The sequence below is a fragment of the Haemaphysalis longicornis genome, unplaced genomic scaffold (genome assembly GCF_048455015.1).
Source record: "Haemaphysalis longicornis isolate Haplotype H1 unplaced genomic scaffold, Haemaphysalis longicornis Haplotype H1 scaffold_4, whole genome shotgun sequence".
Taxonomy (NCBI): Eukaryota; Metazoa; Arthropoda; class Arachnida; order Ixodida; family Ixodidae; genus Haemaphysalis; species Haemaphysalis longicornis.
Window position 1 is genome coordinate 188,717,450 of NW_027526361.1, and position 24,170 is coordinate 188,741,619.

General features: G+C 47.6%; 1 protein-coding gene across 1 annotated transcript in view; it reads right to left on the minus strand.

Annotated features, from left to right (window-relative positions):
- LOC144179592 (sodium-coupled monocarboxylate transporter 2-like) overlaps positions 1–24,170 on the minus strand; it is a 146,872-nt gene that overhangs the window by 5,578 nt on the left and 117,124 nt on the right. Inside the window, exons 14-16 of the mRNA XM_077708005.1 lie at positions 15,843–16,003; positions 4,032–4,129; positions 736–869 (exon numbers count right to left, since the gene is read on the minus strand). Of these exons, the coding sequence (XP_077564131.1) occupies positions 736–869; positions 4,032–4,129; positions 15,843–16,003 (393 nt within the window). The remainder of the gene's footprint in view (positions 1–735; positions 870–4,031; positions 4,130–15,842; positions 16,004–24,170) is intronic.

Here is a 24,170-nt window from a genome sequence, read left to right on the forward strand (position 1 = left end):
TTCATTCTGTAGTGAACAAGGCCTGAGATTCTTTGGAGCTGTGTTGCAAATTACGAGACCATTTTCTAATATTTTGTGTTTTGTTCGATTATTCGTAACTATGGTGCTCCACAAAAACTTCATTTTTTGTCTGTTGTTTGGATCAACGTGGGCATAACAAGTAGCGTTAAGCTTGAAAATGTACAAAGCAGTTTTATTAGAATTGTTTACGCCAGGCATTTCTATCGCCGAGTTTACTATCAGTATGAAAACATGGTGGAGAAATTGCAATTGGCTAAATTGTCTGCAAAGAGGCTGGACGCGGATTTGCTTTTTTGTTGAAGTCTTTATACAGCATCATTGATTGTGGAGACGTTACGTCATCAATTGAGATGAGAGTTGCCTGTAAGTCTTCCCGTGACTTTCTTTTATTTCGAATCAATCCTACTTGTTCTCCTATGCAAAGATTGTTTGAGACTGCACAATGATAAGGCAAGTCACCTTGATATTTTAACAACAATTTGCATTTTCAAGCTTTCTTTGACTCAAGTGTACCGATCGCAATTTTCCTCCTTTCTCCTCCTATTTATTTTTCCTCGTTTCCGGCTACATCTTTAAATGGTTTGTCTTTGCTTTAAATTTTGTGTTTCATCCTGTGCACATGCGCTTAAGGCCATTCACTGTTGGTGGGCACATAGAAATGAAGATGTTGACGATGACGACAATGATGATGATTATAACATCTAAAGAACCCACCTCTGATGTTGTCGGCGCAGATTTTCGTTCCGTGTCGCATTCTGGTGCTTTTTTGTTGGCCCGCGTGCGCTCGTACAGATTTCGTAGAATCGGGGATATTAGGCTGGGATCCACGTCGTCCGCGTTCCTGAGCCCTGCATGTCGACATCCGGCAGGTATTGTTGGCGTTTAGAACAAATGTGCGGACGATGGTAAAGCGGTTGGTTCTGGGAAAGGGCAAGGGGAAACGTAAAAGAAACTAAAAATTTCCGTGATTGTCACACCATTGTTTGAAGATGGCTCCTGAAATTTTTTTATTCGCAAAGCAGTAAATAATCGGGACGAGACCAGTAAACAGACCAAGTGCGTCGTGCGGTCGCCCATCCTGTGCCCTCCATGCGCGATGTACCAACCTGGCCAAATCGAAGTTATTCTGCATTACAGTGTTCCGTAGCTTTTGTCTTCACTCCGTGCTATTTATATAAGCAGGCATTCACTGATATTACCAGGAAACTCTGATTCTAACTTAAAATTTCCTGATTTTCGCCTCACAAAGTGGCTCCCATACACCAAATAAATCAAATTAAGTGCTGGGTTACAAGAAGAACAACGCATCTTACAAAGCAAGCTATGCAGACAAGTTACATGCACTTCATGGCTGCCTTCTTTTCTTGCAGTACAAGTGAAGGCAAGTAGAGTTTCCAAATCCCAATTACAATTAAACTTTTGATTTGAAACTCGATGAAAAATTAGCAACTCGGTTTAGTCAACAGCCCGCCCCCTCCTGCCTGAGGTGCCTTTATTTGATTCCTTGACTGTGGTCGCCTCATTCGGCGCTACTTTATTGCTAAAACCCCCCACCGGTATGACGAGTTTTTCGAGCTGTTTTCAAGCATAGCACAAGAACAAGTTGCCGTCGCTATCTCATACGTTTCGCATGCCTTCTCTTTTATCCCCTACCCTCCACTCCTCCAGTTCAGGGTTGCAAACCGTGGTGTACGCCTGGTTAACCTCCTATACTTTCTGTTCGGTTTTATTGCGTTCACAATTTTGAGGTAGAAGGACTCCCAAAAGTGAAGGGAGAACATGACGACTAGGAAACAAACATGGCCGTTACGCAGGTTATGGGCCCATAAAATCAATTGTAAGCCCCTGCCTCAAAACATGAGGCCGGGTCGTAACGACGGCCGCCGAGCGTCTCGAATAATGGCCTCTGGGTCAAATAGAAGAAGATGAAGAGGAATCACTCTATTTACTGTCGCTTCGTTACCCAAGTTTTCATCGAAAGTCACGCCGGCAGTTACGACGCATTATTTTCTTGTATCCTGCAGCTCCATCAAGACATCTTTTCCGGAGGTGGCAGCAGAGGCCGCGATAGCGCTAGCACTCGCACAGCCCAGTGTGGGAAGAATTATCACTGTCTCGCAAAAGGCGAAAAACAGCTACAGAAGAGGGTGGGTGTCTCTTGCGGCACTAGGTATTCTGAAGAGTAAACGCGACGTATCTGAAAGGAAAGTTGGGTTTGGCTCTCTGGGTTGGCTCTCTCTTGGCTAGAGGGCAACGAACTTGCCCACCAGTTCGCCCGAAGGATGGAACACTGGGTAGAGGAAGGTCAGCCACAGTCCATAATGAGGTATAAAGACATTACGAATCATTACAGGAAGGAGATGCGCCGTTACCCCGATCCTCACAAATCGCTTAGCAGAGAACAGCAAGCGATTTACAGGGAGATAGAAGCAGAATCCTCCCCGAACAATTACTTTCAAAACAAGATGTACCCGGAAAGGTGCGAGACCGAATGTAATTTCTGCAAGAGTCAGGCACGCTCCAATACGTCACTGCTTCTCATGCGATTTCTTCAAGCCATGCGTCATGCGTCACGCGTCATGCGATTTCTTCAAGCCAATCCCCCATATCTTACTCTTCCGCTACCCCACCCCATCCCTCATCCCCCCTTACCAATTGATGGGAGGCATTTCCAACCAGCCCCGCCCTGGAAGACCAGCTCACCCTTATCTCCATGGGCCAGGCGGCTAGAGGAGCATATGGTCCCCGTGAACCACTCCCATCGACGGCGTCTAAATAGGCTTCGTTGTCGCTCGGTTCAATAAAAGTTGTTTCTCTCTCTCTCTTTCTGGGACTCGATTCAGCCACACGGCAAAAGTGAATCGAAGCTGCACAATAGTCTTATATACCCACATCCAAATCTAAGCCTCCAAGTCCGGTGCAATGTTCATACTTGTCAACATTCTTGAACAAGAACAAGACATTACGGAAATATATGGCAGAAAATCAATACATAACTGATAGTTACACTGTTCCTTTTGGATGCTTCATTTTTGCGAAATGAATTACTACATCCACTGCAGAAAAAATTCCTTCTTCCGCATGTTGTCGCTCGCGCCACTATAGCTTCTGGCAGCATTTTAGGAAACCAAGCGGCAACAGTTTATAAATGTTACACTAGATAGGTTCCACGTTCCGCTTGGAACGCACGTGGAGTAAGGCACCATGGTTCTATAAACGTTGAAGTAGGGCACCTGAATTCGAGCGCGTCTCCGCCGTAGGGTAGCGCTGGCATCGAGGAACCCGGCCCGGAGCAGTAGAACGCGGTAAATTTAAATTGACTTTAGCCATCTGGCGTGTTTACCTTGGGAGGAGCGCGACGGAAAAGAACAGCATGAGAGGTGAGCCGGACAGTAAAGGGAGGCATGTGAGTGGCAAATGTCGACGAAAACCTGTCGCCAGTAGTGGATATTTGCAACGGAAGAACCAGATACGTGGCCAATTTTTTACGTCGGCCGTTCCTGTCAAGGTCGGAACCGTACTCCTAAAACGGGATGCCGGTCCAAAACGCAGCCCGTTGTCCAAATGTGGGCTATATTGATTTCACGCAAACAAAAAACGTTAACTGAAAAATAACTAAACCGATGGACTAAAATATTTCGACCGATACTTGTACAGTGGTTCCATTTTATCGCAGTTGAAGCTCGGTGCACTGAACCACCAAAAACTCACCCATGTAGAGTGTTCTGCACTTCAGCTGCAAGCTTCCCATCTAACCAGAGAATTTGTTCAAGTGTGCATGTGTACATTGAACTGGCTGTTCATAGATCCAGGCTACTCAAGTGACTATTAAGCGAATTTTGAAAAGGGCTGATGATTGATGTCGTGAACTGGTCGTCTAGCCCCATCCCTTTTTGCTTTTTGGCGACCTTTTCTGTCAGCCGTCGGCCTTTTGTGCATTACACGTCTGCATGATAATCTTGTTGTTACTGCGCTACGTCATGTTAACTGCGCTGAGACGGAACACTCACCTATAATTATTGTGGTGACGATAGCGATGACGAAGGTTACGATGAAGCTGATGACCGGTATCCATAGGTAAGATATGTGGTATAGGTCCATAATGCCCCTGTAAACATGTATATGAGAAAAGAACTACACCCGTTTTTTTATTATCTTGAAAGGGTTAATACGACCGAGAAATGGTACAATGGCAAGAAACAAGCGCACACATTACAAACACACAATCTATGTAGAACAAACACACAATGTATTTATATGTATATTTTCCCGTAGCGAAGTACCATGCAGGGTTTTTCAGCGAACAAAGTTTATTGGAGGACTTCAAGGATTTCAGAGTAGCTGACGTTGTCATACAGCTTAGTTATGTCAACAGAAAGCACGCTTCTTACACGACTGAAGCGAATATCAACTAAAAGTATAGATGACATTCATTAGAAGCTCATCTCCTGATGGGAAGCCTGAATCTAATTTGCGTCTTGTGGTACCACTGGAAGGTGTCAAGTCAGAAGTCACCACTCAAGCCATGACGCAAACACTCGTTCTAGACATGCATTACAAGCTGTTCGTAGTACTAAGGTGAAGCCTGAATCTAATTTGCGTCTTGTAGTACAACTTGAAGGTGTCAAATCACCACTCAAGTCGTGACGCAAACACTCGTTCTAGACATGCATTACAAGCTGTTCGCAGTGCGAAGGTGAAACCAGAATCTAATTTGTGTCTTGTGGTACCACTGGAAGGTGCCAAGTCACCACTCAAGTCGTGACGCAAACACTAGTTCTAACAACTTGCCCTGCTTCAGTGTCAAAGCAATAGGGGGCAAGTTTTGATGTTCATGTGGTTGTCATTTAGGCTTGGGAACCGGAACAAAATCTTTCCAATCCGAAGGCCAGGTAGTGGGCCAGAGAGCCATACCTGATTAACGGAGTCTAGAAGCGATATGATTGGTTGGATCGCCAATATTTCACAAGTTGTGCAATGCCTGCAAGGCACATTGAGCACCGCGAAAACAAGGTCATTGCTCCGCCATCTGCTGGATCCCACTAGGAGCAATTCGACGCGCCAGCAAACTATTTAGTGCATCGTGCATCAACGCCCAGGTACCGATGATGAAATCCTAGATGCGCTTACTACGAAATATATAGGTTCCAACATCCAAAATGTAACACACCGTGAACACACAGGGGAACCGAACGAATTACTAGACCGCCTTATAACGGTGGCTGAAGTCAAACAAGCACTTGCGTCTCTCACCCGCAACACAGCTCCAGTCATAGATCAGGTTACGCACCAACTCCTAAGAAATCTGGACGACTCTTCTGTTCAAGCCCTAACAAAATTTTACAACAAACACTGTAAATCCGGCACCCTTCCTGAAGATTGGAAACACTCCAACATAATACTCATCCTGAATCCGAATAAATATCCGCCCTTAGACAACTTGAGACCGATATAAGCTCACGTCGTGCCTCGGGAAACTTCTCGGGCAGATAATTCGCAACAGTCTACAGCCATACTTTGGACATTGCGAGATTTTCCTGAAAAGATGTTCGCTTTCCGACCACAACTATCAACCCAAGACATTCTGCTACAATTAAACGAGGACGTCATCCGGCAGGCCTCTCCACACGGCGCCAAGGCAGTCTTGGCATTAGATCTGAAAGGAGCCTTTGACAATGTAGCCTATCATATTATCCTGGAAAATCTAATGGAAACAAACTGTGGCGTACGAACGTACAACTTCATCCGATCCTTTCTGGCTAACCAAACGGCCACAATAGGAATCGGAGATCGCCACAAAGACGCCATAAGAACCCCAACAAAGGCAAGCCACAAGGCGCCGTACTCTCTCCAACCCTACTTATCATAGCCATTACGAAGCTATATGTCTACCCGAATATCAGTATGTTCTCACACCATTTCAGTCCGCCTCCGTCTTTATCTTTCGAAAAATGCAGCAAGTATGAAGCGAGCGACACGTTGAACGAGATCCCCAGTGCGCCACAGAACTAGCGCCTCGTCGCGGCTAAGATGTAAGCGAAACGGTCCTTGAAGCCCAACAGGCAAGCTGACAGGCACACGTCGTAGAAGTGGGTGCAGCGTTCGCGACTCGCGAGCAGTGACGTAAAGCGAGATGTCCGCCGGCACGCGCCACATAGCGGATCAGTGCCTGAACTAAGCGTCCCTACCCTTCCCATTGAAACGCGCGCGACGCGTCAGGCAATGTTAATACAGGCGGCGTTGTTTCGACCAACACGGGATCGGATGGCGAGATACAGGAAAAATTCCAAAGGGCTGTACGCACAGTGCAGGAATACGCACAAGCGAATGGGCTAGAATGCGCGCCGGAGAAATCAGATCCCCTTATAGTTAAACGCCGGCAACGAGGGTTAAGATATCAGCCACCCCAGACGAGACTGAGTTTGGACGGGCAAAAAATTCCCATTGTCGGTCGAGCATTCATCCTTGGCTTGCATATTGTTACAGAGAGGAATACGTGAAAATGAAGGTGTATTTCACAGACGTATTCACAGGGAAGCGAGCAGCGCGTTTGGACCTACCACGAACCTCTTCTTCTTCCGAGCTGAGCCCTAGCACATGTCCGCAACGCTTGGGGCTATGTACTATAATTTTGTTCTTTGGCTGCTGACACACTGTAACATAACCCACGCGGCAAAAAGCGCCGTCTCGGTGGTTCCTAGGGCGATGTTGTGCTAGGGCGATGGTACGGCTTGAGGCGGGAAACATGGACAATATCTGTTTTGCCGGTTCCAAGGTGGTAAGTTGGCGAAGGGTCGGCTGGAGAGATTTTGTATGTGACTGGGGCTGTCGTTGGGATCAAATACTGTTTCCGCGTTCATGTGTATGAATGAAGTGTTACTGATGCGAGCAAATACTGCTTTCGCATTTGTGTGGTTAAGCATAGCGCCGGGCGGTCGATGCGATCATGTGTGTTCTTTGTACCCTGTACCGTATAGAGTTAGAACAGGTTCTAGTTATGTTGACGTTTCCAAAGCGGTTGCATTGCTGAGAAATTTAGCAGCTAAACCATTGGATTGTGTCACGTTATCGATGCAATCCAGTTCGTATTGTCCCTACCCTGCACGCTGCAGGGGTAGGACAATTTGGCGTGCTTTGTTAACGCTAACAAGCTGGTAAGTATGCCGAAGCCTTCGAAGTTGTGATATTCGACATCGAACCATGTGCTCAATGCGATCAAAGGGCTACTGCAGCCTGTTTTTTTCTGCCCTATACATTGTAGGGTTTGGACTATTGATCCGGCTTTGTTGACATTACCAGCGCGATGGCAATGCTGACAACTCGGCAGTTGTCGTTAGGACCGCGCCACAACAGCGGTGCGATCGAAAAGCAATTTTTCTTCCGTACACTGAAGGCGCGGGTAGTTACTTTGTGCAGCTGAGCCACCCCGGCTTGGACCACATGACGGAGCGTGTTTATGCTGCTGTCTACTGTTCCGGGCGAGCTGCCGAGCCTGCTGAAGCGGCGCGGTGCGGCATGCCGCCGCCAGCCTGGTCGAGAGAGTCGGCAGTCTCTGGTCGCTTTGCGGCCACGGGCCATCACATATGTACCGCCACTGGGGCAACGCTTGCTTGGGCTGGCTGGTGTGATTCCTCCCGGGTATACCTGCCTGCAGACGTCAGCGGGTGACGACCGGACCTGCTGGTACACTGCCAGCGGTGGCATTGGTTGAGTGGGAGCCGGCGTTGGCAACATGATGCAGTGACTGACGATTTAATCGACGAACGAACTTTCCGTCGCTTCTAGTCCTGTAAGCTCTCACTGGCGTACGCAAGGAATTTAGGAGGGAGGGATGAGGGGATCGCGACTTTCACGCGAACCCCTTTCTGGCTAGCTTACCATCGCGGCCGGCTATGCACAACGCGCCTCGCTCACGCGACGGGAACCAAACGGGAGGGCGCCAGCGATCGGAGGGTTCGTTGTCGCCAGGGTGGAGGCGTTCACCCTTTTCCCCTCTGCCTTACCCGAGAACCAGTTCTTCCTCGCAACTAGCGCCACCAAATGGCGAGGTCTGGTGGGTTGTCGCATGACGAGAGGACGGTCTTTTGTCTTGGGGATGCGGTAGCGAGCGGACGTTTCGGCGCGCCGGTCCGAACCTTGGGAACGTGCCACAGTGGGACGCGTCCGGGCGAGCTGGGAGACTGCAACTGCGCTCGCACTCGCAGCGCTCCGCTGCTCCGGTATGCCATCGGTGAGTCGAACCATCTCGATCTCTAGCGTTGTTTAATTCCTCGCTCACAGTGTTACCGTTATGGCCTACGATCAGTCTGTATGCAGTGTATTTGATTCGCACTTTGCAATAAATGCTGCCATTGATGTTTTGCCCTCGCCGCCTTTTGCCTTTGTCTGTCTCCGCAAACAACGGACCCGTCCGCAGCCGGCGCTCGCAAGGCATGTTTGCTGAGCGCGGATGGCTGCGGGGTGGGAAATAACTAGTGTGTGAAAAGTAGAATCCCCACAAGACGTACATTGAGAGCATGTAGGTAAGTGTTCCAATGAGTCTCTCAGTGAGACCCTTCATCTGAGGGTGGTAAGAAGTCGCGATCTTGTGTTGCGCTGAGGAAGCATGAAGAAAACGGCGACAACGCGAGACAAGAAATAGCGGCACCGATCAATAGGGAGCTGGCGAGGAGCGTCATGATAACGGATGGCGTCTTGGAGACGAAAATCGGCAACGTCAGAGGCACAGCTAGTGGGGATAGCGCGTGTATTTGCGTAACGTGTGGCGTAATCAGTGGCCGGGAAAGGACCAAGGAGATCGACGCCTACACGAAAAAATCGTTTGGTGGATATATCCACTGGTTGGAGAAGACCTGCTGGGGATGTCGTAGGCTTTTTACGGCGTTGGCAGAGGTCGCAAGAGGCCACATAACGCCGTTCAGAGCGATAAAGACCTGGCCAGAAGTGGCGATGACGCACACGGTCGTAGGTGTGGGAAACTCCGAGGTGGCCTGCAGTATGTACGTCATGGAGTTGCTGGAGAACGTCGGAGCGCAGATGTTCAGGAAGGGCCGGAAGCAACTCTGGACCCTCGGGGCGGATGTTGTAGCGATAGAGGACCCCACTGAGTAACTTAAAGAGGCGCAGTGAAGGGTCATGGGAGCCAGAGTTCAGACGGTTTAAAATTGCGCTCACAGATGGATCGCGGCGCTGCTCGTCCCCAAGGCGTAAAAAATCTTTTATTGCGAGCACACTACCTGAGTTTTTCTAAAGAGCAGGCTCGAGGTTGTCAGCCGTGTAACGGGACAGGCGACCGGCGTCTTGAAGCAAGCGGCCGGACTTATAAACTATGGTGTATGAATACTCCTGCAGACGCAGAGCCCAGCGACCTAGGCGTCCTGTAGGATCTTTCAGAGAAGAAAGCCAACAGAGCGCGTGGTGGCCGGTTATCGCCGAAAAGGGGCGTCCATACAGATACGGGTGAAATTTTGCTACAGCCCACACCAGAGCCAAGCACTCCCTCTCCGTGATTGAGTAGTTCTGTTCAGCCGACGTCAGGAGGCGGCTGGCGTATGCAATAACACGGTCTCTACCGTTCTGTCGCTGAGCGAGAATAGCGCCAATGCCATGTCCGCTAGCGTCAGTCCGTACTTCGGTGGCGGCAGTGGGATCAAAGTGGGCCAACATAGGTGAAGTGGTGAGAGCGGAGATCAGTTTAGCAAGCACTTCTGCTTCGGATGCGCCCCAATTGCATCCTTTTTAAGAAGGTCTGTCAGAGGGCGCGCAATGTCAGCAAACCTCCGTATAAAACACCGGAAGTAAGAGCACAGGCCAAAAAACTGCGCACGTCTTTGGTTGAGCGAGGCTCAGGGAATTTGCTTGACTGCGCGCACTTTGTCAGGGTCGGGTTGAACCCCGTTATTTCCAACAAGATGACCAAGGATGGTGATCTGGCGGCGGCCAAAGCGGCATTTGTTTTAGTTGAGCTTGAGGGCCGCACGTCAAAATATTATGAGTATGTCTGAAAGGTGCTGAAGATACGTTCCAAAGGGGGTGAAACACTATTACATCGTCCAGGTAGCATAAGCATGTTGACCATTTGAAACCGCGCAGAAGAGAGTTCATCATTCGCTGGAACGTTGCGGGAGCATTGCATAGTCCGAACGGCATTACTTTGAACTGGTAAAGGCCGTCTGGTGTGATGAAAGCGGTCTTCTCTCGGTCCATCTCATCAACAGCTATCTGCCAGTAACCAGATCGAAGGTCAATAACAGAGAAATATTTAGTACCGTGTAAAACGTCGAGGGCATCGTCAATCCTGAGTAGGGGGTAGACGTCTTTTTTTAATATGATTAAGATGCCGGTAATCAACGCAGAATCGCCAGGTGCCGTCTTTCTTCTTTTTAAGCACGACTGGTGAGGCCCAGGGGCTGCACGAAGGCTCGATAATATCATAGGACAGCATCTTGTCAACTCCGGCTGGGATGACGTCCCGTTCAGCGCAAGAAACCCAATACGGGTGCCTGTGGATGGGGATGGCGTCGCCTGTGTCGATTAGATGAGTCACGAGGCTAGTTCGACCCAACAGTGGATATTTGAAGTCGAAGATGAAACCGTACGAAGCCAAGAGCTCCCGCAGAAGGTGTACCTGACTTGGGGAAAGGTCAGGGCTAATCATAGCGTCGAATATAATGGTGGGGGGAGGTGTAGCGGGCGAAGCAGGCGAATAGGATATGGGGTCTATGGTAAAAGCAGAAATACGGAAATCGGAGACCGGACAAAGAGCAGCGACAGTCATTCCTTGATGAAGAACCTGGGTGTGGAATGCGAAGTTCAGGAAAGGTAAGGAGACGTGGTTCTACTGTATGGAGACAATAGTATGCGGAAGGGCGACGTTTCGGGTGAGTAGAACGTCAAGGTCGGGCGCAACGACGTAGTATCCGTCGGGGACGGGCATGCTTGAACAGAGAGGGACATAAGTATCGGCTTGAGGCGGCAGGCGAACGTGCTCATCGGAGCGTGAGCGGAGGGAAGGAGAGGCGAGGTCGTCGGAGGAAAGTGTGAGTTCAAGGCGAAGCAGATCCGTCGAACCATCGATTAATGCGGAATGGTCTGAGAGGAAATCACGAGCGAGAATGACATCATGAGGGCATTTGTCCAGAACAAAGAACATAACAGTGACGGGGTGGTCCGCGATCCTCACTCGGGCGGTGCACATACCCGGGACAGCCGAAGGTCCGTCAGCAACGGGAACGTGAGAAAGTGCAGGGGTAAGAACTTTGCGAAGACGAGAGCGCAGCTGTGCACTCATGACGGAGATGTGGGCACCAGTATCGATTAGGGCATTAACAGGTACGCCATAAATTTCATCTGCTAGCAAATTGTCTTTAGTCGTCAACATCAAAAGAGGGTTGACGTGGTCGGTCATTGATGCAGCGTCACCTCCGGGAGCTGCATCAGATAGTTTCACGGAGATGACCGGCGAGAGTGGTGCGGTGAAAGTCGACGAGGTTCCGGAGAGCGAGACGGGCGACGGCATTGGGAGGTTGTACTCTCCGGTGGAGCATCTGCTGGTAATTGGGTGTCAAGTTGGGGCTGCGAGCTATAGTGTCCATCGTTGCGGTGGGAGTAGTCCCAAAAGGTACTCCTGGAGGACCAGCGGTTCCGACAGTAACGAGCGATGACGTGCTCCACACGCCTGCACGGGAAACAAATCGGCCTGTCATCCGGCGTTCCCCATTCAGCGGGGTTTCGATAGCGCGTAGGGCCGTACACATTGCGTGGTCCGGGTGGGCCATCACTGCGGCGGAGAGCAGGAGTTACGGCGCATACTGGCTGGAAGCCCATGTTGGTAATGTCGTCACGAACGACAGCTTGAATGAGCGAAATGGCTGGAACATGGCTGTTGACGGCATGAGGCATAGTTTCCCCAGGAGCAGTCGCTTCAAGTTCTCGGTGGACTACTTTTTGGATGGTTTGCTCAAGGGCGTGGCGGTAAGAAGAAGCGGGCGAAAACGACTGAGGGGCTGGTGCGTCGCAAGAAGAAATAGCAGCGGCGTTGGGCAGCCGTTGGAACTGCTGCGTGATGCGTCGGCTCTTCGCTTGCTCGAAGCGCCCGCATTATTTCAGGATAGCATCGACTGTCGTACAGTCCTTGCATATTAGCAAGTGAAAGGCGTCGTCAGCTATTCCTTCGAGCAGATGCCCGACCTTGTCCTGCTCGTTCATTCTGGCATTGACTTACGGCAGAGAGCCAGAACATCGTGGATGTAGCCGACGTACGGCTCGGTCGACATTTGGGCACGGGAGGCAAGTTCACTTTTTGCACGTAGCTGACGGGTGACAAGGTTCCTGAACTCTTCCAAAAGCTTGGCTTGACAATCGTCTCAGCTGGTGGGCGTGGTTTCATTCGTCTCATACCCCGTGAGGGCCGTACCTCTGTAGCAGTAGGGGAGGTTGCCGAGCATGATAGTGGGGTCCCAACGCTGATGGGTGCTTATCCGCTCGTAGTGCTGAATCCAATCTTCGACGTCCGCGTTGTTAGTGCCGGTGAAGAAACCAGGCTTGCAGGGCTGAGTAACGACGACCAGTGGAGTCACCGACTCGCTGGGCGGAGCCATGGTGGCTGGGTGAATATGACGCCCACTGCGGAGTAACGTGATGAAGAGTCACGAAGCCTCGAGGATTTCAGAGCCAAGACGGGAGGGAAGGGGTCTCGGGCAACCTCCACCAAGATGTTACGGAGAGGAATACGTAAAAATAAAGGTGTATTTCACACACGTTTGCACGGGGAAGCGAGCACCTCGTTTGGACCTAGCACGAACCTCTTCTTCTTCCGAGCTGAGCCCCAGCACATGTCCGCAACACTTGGGGCTATGCACTAACATTTCGTTCTTTGGCTGCTGACACACTGCAACAATATACAGCAAAATGGGGAAAGCGGATACACAGTTCAACGAATCACACAATCAGCAGCCCAAATAATGGGAATTATTGGGCCAATTACCAACAGACATCACGGGCTCAAGGAATCAGACGTGACAAGGGTTATTCAAGCTCTAATTATCAGCCGGATCGTATACGCAGCTCCGTATCTCCAGCTCAAAAATTTTGAAAGGGAAAAGCTTGATACCACCCTCCGCAGGGCTTACAAACAAGCTCTCGGTCTACTACCCACCACAGCAATTGGCAAGCTCCTCTCCTTGGGCGTCTACAGCACGGTGGAGGAGCATATCGAAGCACCCCTTATAAGGCAGCGGGAGCGTCTCACGCTCACTCCTACCGGCAGACATGTACTCCATCGTCTGGGATATTCTACCAACGCTGGAGGGCACACCGCGAAGACGGAGACTTTACGCCTAGAGCTCCGAGAGAAACTCAGCGTGGTACCAATACCTGGGAACATGCACCCCGAGCACCATAGAGGCAGGAGATCGGCGAGGGCCAAATATATTCCGTCCAGATTCGGTAGTCACCCAGATTCGAGGTTCACGGGCGCCGCCAAGTATCCGCATCGGCCAGCGATGGCAATTTCCGCCATCAACCCAGACCTGCAGGAGATAGCTTCGGCATCTGTCAACACAAGCAGCCCAACAGAGGGAGAAGAGGCAGCTGTAGCCATTGCCATTGTATCCAGCGCGTCAGGCCAGAAACACGTACGCGTCATCACCGACTCCCAGACCACCTGCCGGCGCTATGCAAGGGGCAGGGTCTCTTCTATAGTAGCGCACCGCATTCTCGCCAGAAAGGCACCAGAACACATCCGAAAAGTTACATAATTATGGACTCCAGGACACGACTCTCTTTGTGGCAATCAGTGAGCTAACGCTGTCGCCCAAGCCCATGCCTCCCGGGCGCCACTGGAGAATTATTACCCGGAACCTATAATGCTACAATACAACACAATTCTAGAGCAGCAGCTACTCACCCGACAAGCCTTTCCTCCTCTGGAAAACTGCTTAACGAGAGAAGTGACATTCTGGCGTCACCTAAATACAAACACCTTCCCGCACCTAGGAAAGCTCCACGCCAAGTACCCTACAATTCACGCTTCAAACAAATTCCCCTGCCTGCACAACTCATTATGCCTCCTTTAACACGTTACGTGGGCCTGCGCTGACATTCCAAACATTCTTCGAATACCCAAACCAACTCTTGAGCAGTGCAAAGCTGCGTTGCTCAGCTTGGACCCGGGAGTTCAGCGACAGCTGATACGACGGGCACGAGTGCAGCCAGACCAACAGGGGCCCTGGAATAGTGGCACCTCCCCTCCTCAAGCGAACGACACCCTTTCCTAAAAAGTTTAAAATAAAGTTATTCCTCCTCCTCCTCGCAAGTAATGCCACCTGGACCAGGAGGAGAGTGTTGCTAGATTGAGCGATCGCTTCCCACAACGACATTCCAAAAACGGCTTCCGGAGTGGTCGGTACGCCGACATCGTTGAGAAGGGGACAGGAAACAGTGGGGCCGCTGTCACAGAATCACAAGCGATGCGCGGGGAACTCCCACTGTGAATTGGGCCGGGTCTTTATTTACGCAATGCAAGCGCTGGTTGCTGCTTCAGGGGGCGGGGGGAGAGGGACTTTCGGATTCCTTGGCCGGAAGCGCGCCCCATACAGCCGCATCGAAAATGATAGAGTAAGCGAGTTGCACCACATTCCAATGGATAAAGAATATTTACAAAATTCCGGACCACATTCCCACCAATTATTACACGTCACAGTTTGTCACTGGACACGGTAGATTTCCGTTTTATTTTCATAGATTCACCATTGCAAATAATAACATATGTAAATGTAACCTACCAGCAGACAGTTTTGATCACTATTTACAAGACTGCCCAATACCAACAAACACAGAGAACAACTTCTTGATATTCATAGAAATTATCTCGTAAGAAGGAAACCGGAGCTAATAAAACATACAAAAACATCAAAAATTTTAGAAGAAATGACAATACTAGTCAACGCTAATATTCAACAATACTACCCCCTCAAATATTTTGTCACAATTTCACTCACACGCAGAAACAAAGTCAGCGGCAAATAACGCGATAATAGCCTTTAGATCGTTTGTATTTACCATTGTTCTTCAGTAAGTCATTTTCTGTGTAATTATCTTGTTTAATTACCTTTTTCGTTTTTTTTTATTTTAGATCCATACATCCATTTTCAATTTTTTTTAGTTTACCCGTTACACCTCGGTGGAACGGGAAGGGTTTCAGTTCTTGAGCCCGTTCTAATAAAGTCTGTCTCCGTTCCGTCTGGCCGCAGCTAATACTGGAAGCCTGGCAGGTAAGGACGAAGGACACCGTGAGGAAATTTCTTCTGCTTTGTTACATTTAGAGCAGAGATGCAAGAGCAAAAGATGAGGCCTTGGGCGGGACTCCTCCACCGATGTATGCTTGGAGGCACCTGTGAGGAGCCTCCGAAGCAGAACAGTGGGGTCCGTTATGGGTGCCAAGGATGCGTTGTTAGTGGTACAGAAGGTATCACCACCATCACTTCACCACTGTACGGGCGACAAAGACGACTAAGTGCTTATGACTTATTGCTTTGAAGGACCAATTATGGCATGAACTAAAATATCTTTTAAGTTTTTATTTTTACGGAAGGTGACATTCACCGCTTCCGGGAACGTACTTTTTGTACTTCAGTAAGTGCGTTTTTGGTTGTGTCAAATATCCGTGTTGAAGAACTGAGCTCACGTCACCTCTTTCATCTACCAAAAATGGGTAACTCGTTTGGTAACTTGGCCTCCCCTTCTTGCCCCACTGCCCAGGAATGTTGCCTAGTTAGACAATCAGTGGATTCACCTGAGAGCACCTCCTTAGCTGCACTTACCCAGAGTCGTAGGTGCGGGGCGGTGATACTTTGGTTGTGTAGTTGAAGGTGCACATCTCGACGCTCGTGCGAGCATCCACGGGGGGTCGAGGGTGGACGATGCGTCCGATGGACACCCACAAGGCCAGCCCGAGGCCCGTGCACATGGACAGTAGCACAGTCTGCACGCAGAAAGCGGTATGCACGCAATGACTAAGGCTGATGGTTGATTTAGACCACGTATTGGATTGAACAAAAACAAACTTTTCAGTTGCTTGAGAGAGTTCAGCGGGGTGAAAGATTGATCCATTGAATGATCCAAGATTGATCTAAGCTTTTTCGATCCAAGTTTTAACAGATTTGTACTTAACTTGTCCTTTTTAATGAATATTGTCATTTACAATGCTGTCAGTCTCTTTCAGATGCCATAGCAAGTGGGAATACAGGTTTCACATGCAGAAAGTGCATTATTACAGCCGAACCATATAGCAAAAAGATGAAGGAAGCTCACACTAACGCCAGGGACTTGAAAGCTGCGAAGCTGCACGCAACCTTCACGACCATCACGACGGTTTAAGTCCACGTTTGCAGCCCATTTGCGTCTTCTTCGCTGCGGAAACTATATGCACTCTGTTATCGTTTCTATAAGTGTGAGATTTTTTTCATTTTTATGCAGTGATAATCATTGCACACCACCTTGGAGGGGCGTACGCTAGGACGTGCCTTTCTTGTTCCGAGCATCTTTTCCAATCGACCTAAGTGGGTAAGCTTAGATCGACAAACGTTCGCTGGAGACACTGGGAAGTCACAACGAGGCGCACGCATACGAGAGCTCGAGAGCTTGGTGTTTTAACTGCCGGGCAGTCGCCGCAATCTTGGCCAATCTCCCACAGTGTGTATGCTCGGCTTAAGAAACGTGCGCAGGGGATGCTGGGCGGTCGTGGAGAGGCACGCACACATTGGAGCTAGGCGCTTTCTTGGTTTTGTTAACTGCCGGGCGGTCACCGCGAGGCCCGCGCTCACGTGCAGGCGCCCAGCAATTTCTTGGTATTTTTAACTGCGGACACGAAAAATCACGATTTTCTACACAGCTTCGCTGTAAAATAGAAAAAATAATAGCAAAAATGGGGATTAGTGTAACACCCTTCATTTCAACAATAAATGTAGATTTGCAGAAGAAACGCCTCTACTCGTTATAATAGCCTAAATGCAGATAATTGGTAGAACAGAACATTGGAAAACCAAAAATAAGAACACAGAAAAAAAATATTGAAAATGGCGAACCGTGTATTTCGTGAAAAATGCACATTTCTCGGAAGTAAGACATTTAATTGTTATAATAGCGTAAATGGAGATAAATGGGGGGACAAAATTTAGAAAAAAACAAAACGTTTGTCTGCAAAAAACTCACACTCTAGGCAAGCGGCATAAGAAAGCCACGCATTAGAGGCAATTCTTTGAATTTCTGCAGATATTTTTAGACATGTTGTTGAGGTAACACACGATTTCTAGTTCACAGGGTGGACAATACGATTGTTGGTCATGATCAGTGTTGGGTCATCTTGCTATGTATATTTGCCATAAATGAAGCGAAGGCATTTACAAAGAATCATCTTATTTCGGTTAGTACCTGTCTTAATTTGCGGGTCACGTATTGCCGACGGATCTCAATTGTAGATAGACTAATAGTCTGCAAAGCATTGCATTACTTATATCATGATTAGCTTTCGGCTTAAAAACAGATTTTGAAAGGCTTGTCCGCAAATGCCAGATATATGCTGGGACCACGGCAAAGTGTGGGTAAAAATGACGCGTAAATTTTTAATAGAAAAAACATGTGGAATGTTGCTGCCATGACGGGATATTAAAAAAAACTCTGAGATTGTTTACGCATTCTTCTTAAAATGACTGTTTTCGGAGTGTTAGATTCCATATTCCGACCTTAGTACCATTCTCCAACACTTTCTTTAGCTTCCTCAACAGTAACATAAAGAACATTTATAAGTCAAATACAATCGCCAGCAAAGAATTTAAATTAAAAAAACATGCAGTAACCACTTCGGACCAAACCATTATGTAATTTTAAAAAGAAAGGACCCCAAAACTCTGCCTTGGGTGATTCCAAAAGATGAAAAGTGGGCATCAGAAGCACATAATGCAAACGCAGCATACATAATGCGTTCTTCCAATTATAGTTACAACTAAGAAATACCTTACCAAACCAGCGAAGCCTCCTAAACCATAAAAAGTTCGCAGCAAACACAATCATGAAACATTAGTATAAAGCCCCCATTTGTGACCTGCGCCAACACTACCCCAAGTAACCGACAATTACATCAATTATGAAAAAAAAACACAAAATAACCGCACATCTGCCAGCAGTTTGGCATTGCGTTAATGGGCATACATTCCATTTTTTAAGGCAAGGTGCGTCATTGTATCGGTGTTAGGACTGAGGGATCTCAAATATTTCATTCGAGGTTAAAAAAGAGTGTCTGAAAGTGTCGTTTTGGTAGTAATATTCTTCTGATGTGTGGGAGTGCCTGGGCCGGGTCACTCTGATGGACGAATATGCAACTGTGTGTCAATTTTACACTGGTTGTGCCATAACAAAGTGAAATTTTAGGCGTCTCGGTTTTGCTCTCTATAAACAGCGGTGAGTGCTGCAATGCCACAGCTTGATAACATATTTGCCGGGAATCATTAAGCTTATACCTTTTGCAAAGGGATCTGGGTGCTTTCATCTGTACATTTTCCCAGTTTACTCTCGCGAATGACTGTGCGAGAAAACCATATTGTGTTAGCCGTTTCGAATTTCGGTCTGACATAGGTAGTGTAGGCCAAAAGCTTGTTAAATTATGGGCCAGTGGACCCGGCGCGGTGGATCAGTGGGTGAGGCATGCTGCTGCTGAGCACTAGGTCGCGGGTTTGATTCCAGCCGCGGCGGCCACTTTTCTGAAGGAGGCGAAAAGCAAAAACGCCCGTGTGTTCGAGATTTCGGCGCACGTAAAGATCCCCAGCTGGATAAAATTACTTTGGAGCCCTCCACTACGGCGTGCCTCGTCGACTGCGTTGCGTCGGCGTGTTAAACCCCGCAATCAATCAATTGTGGACCAGTATAAGACATCGATCGACATAAAACAGCTTTCGCACCGCGTCTGAAATGATTTTGGTAATGTGCTCATCGTACCTGAGGAATGGGGATTGTTACACCCAAATGCTTGTGCTTAAATTGTTTTCAAGTGTCATGCCGGTAATGTTGCAAATATATTGATCCTTCTTTCTCGGTTGTTTTCTTCATGCATACAGTTTTCTTGGGGTTAATGGATATTTGCCATGCGGTGTAAAGATGACGAACAATTTAGTAAATCATTGAGCGAAAATGATTGGAATGACTGTTTAAGGCAAAAAAGTTTATGGTGTAGGTGTTATTGGGCGTAATTAATTAACGAAAAAAAGAAATAACAGCGGCCCGTGAACTTAGCTTTTTGATACTCCTGTCATGAGAAGAACGGTTTCTAATGGCACTTGAGCGAACATAACAAACTGTGGACGAGAACTTCAGAATTCTTGTATCGAGCGTGTTAATAATTCGTTACAAATTTTGTGTGGGAGCTTTGCAGTCCCTTTGTTGTGATATATGGAATCAAATGTTTCTAAAACGCCCACTGATGTGTTACCTGTTAAGGAGGACCTTGAACTACTTCTAGATGCATAATTGTTGATAATCTGCGACGGAATCCATGGTGTCAAAGGAAAAAGATGTGCTTTGTCTCTAAAAACCTGTATGTGTTTTAAGATAGTATTTTCAAATATTTTACACGGTCGAAGTGATGGTTTATAATGTGGTTGTACAGTTTGAAAGCCCACCGCTATCTTGCATTTTGGGAATCGGCCTTACTTCACCGTTTTTTTTTTTCAATCGTATTGTGGCTTTGATACGTCAAGAAATTTGTGAAAACCAAGCCCACCACCGGCTCCCTTTTTGCGGTCCTAGGGCAGAATACTGCAACAGTGCCGCATTTTTCATTAGTGCAGCATTTTCTGCTCTATTCTGAATACCGCCGAAGAGCCGTATGGGAACTTAATTAGCCCCGAAAATTCAGGATGGTACAGGTGGAGCACAAGAATACACAAAGATTTTTTTCTCAGTTACATTTACTGGGTGGCTTACAATATTCTCGAGATATCGACCAGATTTAGGGGAAATCCGCAAGGTGGAGTAAGTTTCTGCAAAAGAAAGTTTGACATCCACCTGAATGCGGCCATACGGCTAGAAAGGAAAGCCATACAGCTTCTTCAGAAACTTCGCAGTTGAAGAAAAATTCGTCCTGGTCCTAAATCTGGTCGATTAACACCGGTCCTTTACTTCGAGTTGTTGATCAATTCACCCTCGCGCTACAAACGACTAGCCTCCTGGTTAGCTCAGTTGGTAGAGCGACTGCTGCGGTTCAGCGGTGGTCCCAGGTTCGAATCCTGGACCAGGACGAATTTTGCTTCAGCTGCGAAGGTTATGAGGAAATTGTATAGCTTTTCTTTGTAACCGTATGGCTGCATTCAGGTGGATGTCAAACTTTCCTTCACACATTCTCGAGATATGTAGCTGGGAATATTCTCGATACATTCAGCAAAATCCTAGTGAAAAAATAATGCTGCACGGATTAAGTTTTGCCATTTTCAGTTCTAACGATACTGTAGGACCGCCGGCTTTTACAGGGCGGAAATGGTTTTACAACCTTTGCATGGTACCTGTAGGAATAAGGGTGGCATTTTCTTAATGTTACTTTTAGTTTTTGCCTTCCCTGTTGAAAATTCCATCAACCAACCATCAAGATTCATTGCTGGAAAGGTTGATTGCGTTTGATGGTCGCCTTGCAAAGCTTGATGTACGTAAGAAACTGTAATGGAAGCTGCTGGAAGGAGACGCTGGAAGGAGCTGGCAGGTATGATGGCATGCCTGCCAGCACCTTTCAGCACCTTCCAGCACCTTCCTCCATGCTGGCAGGCTTGCGGCGCAATGGCGGCAGATGTTTGCGTGACGGCAAGCTTGACTGCTGAATTGACGATGGAAAGGCATTTTCTGAATGAATGACGGCAGAAAGTCAAACCTTATACGAGAGCGAAGCGCTTGTAATAACAGAAACATAGCTTTGGCATTGACCGTTGCGAGAAAATTACAAAAGCTGCCTTTTTGAAAAGGTGTTGCCGAAAACTTGGCACGCATGCTGCGCGATGACGGCAGATGTTCGCGTGACGGCAGCTTGACTGCTGTATTGATGATGGAAAGGCATTTTCCGAACGAATGCTGGCAGCAAGCCAAAATTCATTCGATAGCGAAGGACTGATATAATAACAGAAACATAGCGGTGGCATTGGGAATTTCGAGAAGAAAAAGAATAACTGCATTTTTGATAAGGGGCTGCTGAAAACTTGGCATATTAGAGAAAAGCTACTTTGATTAGCGCTTCTTGTTTATAAGCCAGAACTTTGAGGGCTTGTATGAAACTGTATGCCCTTTATTCGCCGTTTTCGGTGTAAGGATGGCAGTGCCGACCCTTACGTTGAAAACATGGGCAGCTTTTTTTCGCTGCGACAGGGTCAAACCGTCAAACCGTACGTGTTCATTTTCGCTGCTCTGAGCCCGCGGACAGAACCGTCCGTGGCATGGCTTAAATTGTACGCGGCAGACTACGGGTCTAGCGCTTCGCCGATCCTCCTTAGTTGTAATCAGCTGCCTTGAGACAGATCTAAGCACGGTATTATTACACAACATAATTTTAATTCCGGGCGCGCATGCCATTTCACTCTATGCCATTTCACTCATAGCTACGTTGGCTTTCGTCGGGGAGAACGGGGATGTGCGATATCTCTTTTAGGTTGAGATAGCTGGCTACACTTCTCAAGGTGAGCCTCGTTTTGGAGGCTGGTGCGTGCCCAAGAAGCGGTATGACTGCCGGAATGGGTTATATACGAGAAGCAGTAAACATAACTCACAATATTTGTGCATTCATGGGCGATTCAGATTGACAAACCAGCTAAATGGCACTTGTTCGGACATAAATTCCGATTGTGGTGGTGGTGCAGTGGTAACGCGCTCGTTTTTTGTTGCAAAGTTGGTGGTTCGATCCTCTGGTGGTCTGTTTTTTTTTTTTTTTTTGCTGACACCACGATATGATTTTTTTTAAACGAAAAATGTGCCTGTTCTTGATAGTTTTTAACCAAAAGTGATTTCCCCCAAATTGATGTCGGAGGTTTATTCCACAACTAAATCGCTCATATACAGGATAGCCCAACAAACTCAACTTTTTGCTGGGTATGGCAACCTTATCTTTCTATTTACATTGTTTTATGTGTCTATGTTCAAGCCAGAATTTGTTTCGACGCATTTTGTTCACTTCGCGCCGTGTATGGACTGCGTTACGAAAACACCAAGGCACAGCCGAAACCGAAACCCCGGCCTCAGTACTCCACTGCTCCATCCAGCAACATCGCCACGCCATCACGCCGCCGCATTCCTTTCTTCCTGGCCGCCGAGACGGTTGAGTTGTACGCGCTTGTCGAGTGGCTTTGTTGTGGTTGTTTTGAAGACATCGGATTATTGTTTCGACGAAGATATGTCGCCTGTGATTTAAGGTAAGTGACTAGTCAACTTTTTGCACTTTACTTGTGTATTTAACAGGGCAGGGCTCTTCCGTTCCGTGTTAGACGTTTGCGTCGTCGGTTAGCCCTAATGTTTTTTGACAGCGACTGATTTTGAGGGTTACGTAGATCTGCCTTTCGACCGCGGATATTGCGTACGGGACTAGAAACAGTAGGGCTGTTCGATTTACAGTCCCGGACTCACCGCCGATTCCCTGAAAGCAGTCAGGCATTCGATTTTCTTGTGTATCCTTATGGCTTCGGGGAATCATCGGACTACGGCGGAATATCCGCGGTGAATTCGAGTCTGTAAATCGAAGAGCCCTATTGTTTGTGCCGTTTGTAGGCTTTTTGTTGAGCGAAGTAGGATCATACTGCTACGTTGGCTAAACGGTTTGTTGCTCGCAACAACCGATCGCCAATACGCGCGGTTGACCGCTGCAGGTTGAGTTCGCAAGTTTTTTTTTTTTGGTGGGTAGTTCTCTTTAAGGAATTGCAAATTGTTCTTCGCATCATTTTTCGTACCTGGACTGGAGTGGTACGCTTTAGGTAACTTTTAGCCGAGGCACATAGCAGTCTACACTACACTGCAGGGATTGTCATTTTTCAAAGCGGTCACTCAGTAAAGTGCACTGGTACAAACAAGGCTCTCTGCGTTCAGATTGAGGGTACGATGGCTGAAATTGGCGTCACACTCGCAAGCCCCGCATGTGCAGTGAATGTTTGAGTGTTCCAATCGTATCGTGCGTCTGGTGCAGAGGCATAAGCAATGCTGGCCGCACATGGGGAGCGTTTAAGCACTGCAACATTCACTACCGTCTCCGAATAATTCGCGGCCACGCGTGTTGCTCAGTTAAATTTTGTATTGGGCTCTCATTGTGTGGATGAGGGCACCCCGCACAAGAGCAAATGCTTCAAAAAAAAAAAGTGGGTCTCCTCTGGACTGGAAGGTCTCTTTCAAGTAGCTTGTGTAGATAATTGCACAGCAAAGAATACACTCTGTTAAAAACACGACTTGGTGTAAATAAATATAGTTCTAGAAAATATGCCGCTAGAGAATAGATGGGAGAACAGCCTTTTCTAGATGGTTAGATCACACTGAAAGTTTTTTCTTAATTTTTCAGAAGAGGATAACCTCTTTCTCATCGCAATAATTTTTTAAGCACTGGCTATTGTCATTATTGGCAGTAATGCATTATTGTCATGTTTCACATTTTGCCGCCTATACCAATGTGTGTCATTTTTGAAAATCGTTTCAATGGGTTTAATGTCAATGTGAGCACAACCTTAAATCTGGTTCCCTATGCTTCCCTAAGACATCGCGGCCATTATTAAGGACTAATTAGATTCATGTTTTGAAGGAAAAAAATTGTTGCCATGATATTGACGGTACCAGCTGAAAACATGCACCGACACATGTGGGCTTCAAGCACTGCGTGGGAAGGAGAATTGAACCTGGTTTAAGCTGCAATCACCTAGAAGAGAATTTAAAAACAAAAAAAATTGCTTCACTTGTATTGTTGTTCAGCAGTTCATCACAGCCTTTCCAGCCTCCTTTGGCAGAATTATTAGGCTGTGTATAGCGTTCCGTCCGGAGGAGACACAACTCGCGTTGAGAGCTGTCTTTCTTGATTTTACCCATCCAGCCAAACCGCTACCGCTCACTGACTAGCCAGAATCACTGATAATTGTTAATTATTATTAATAATT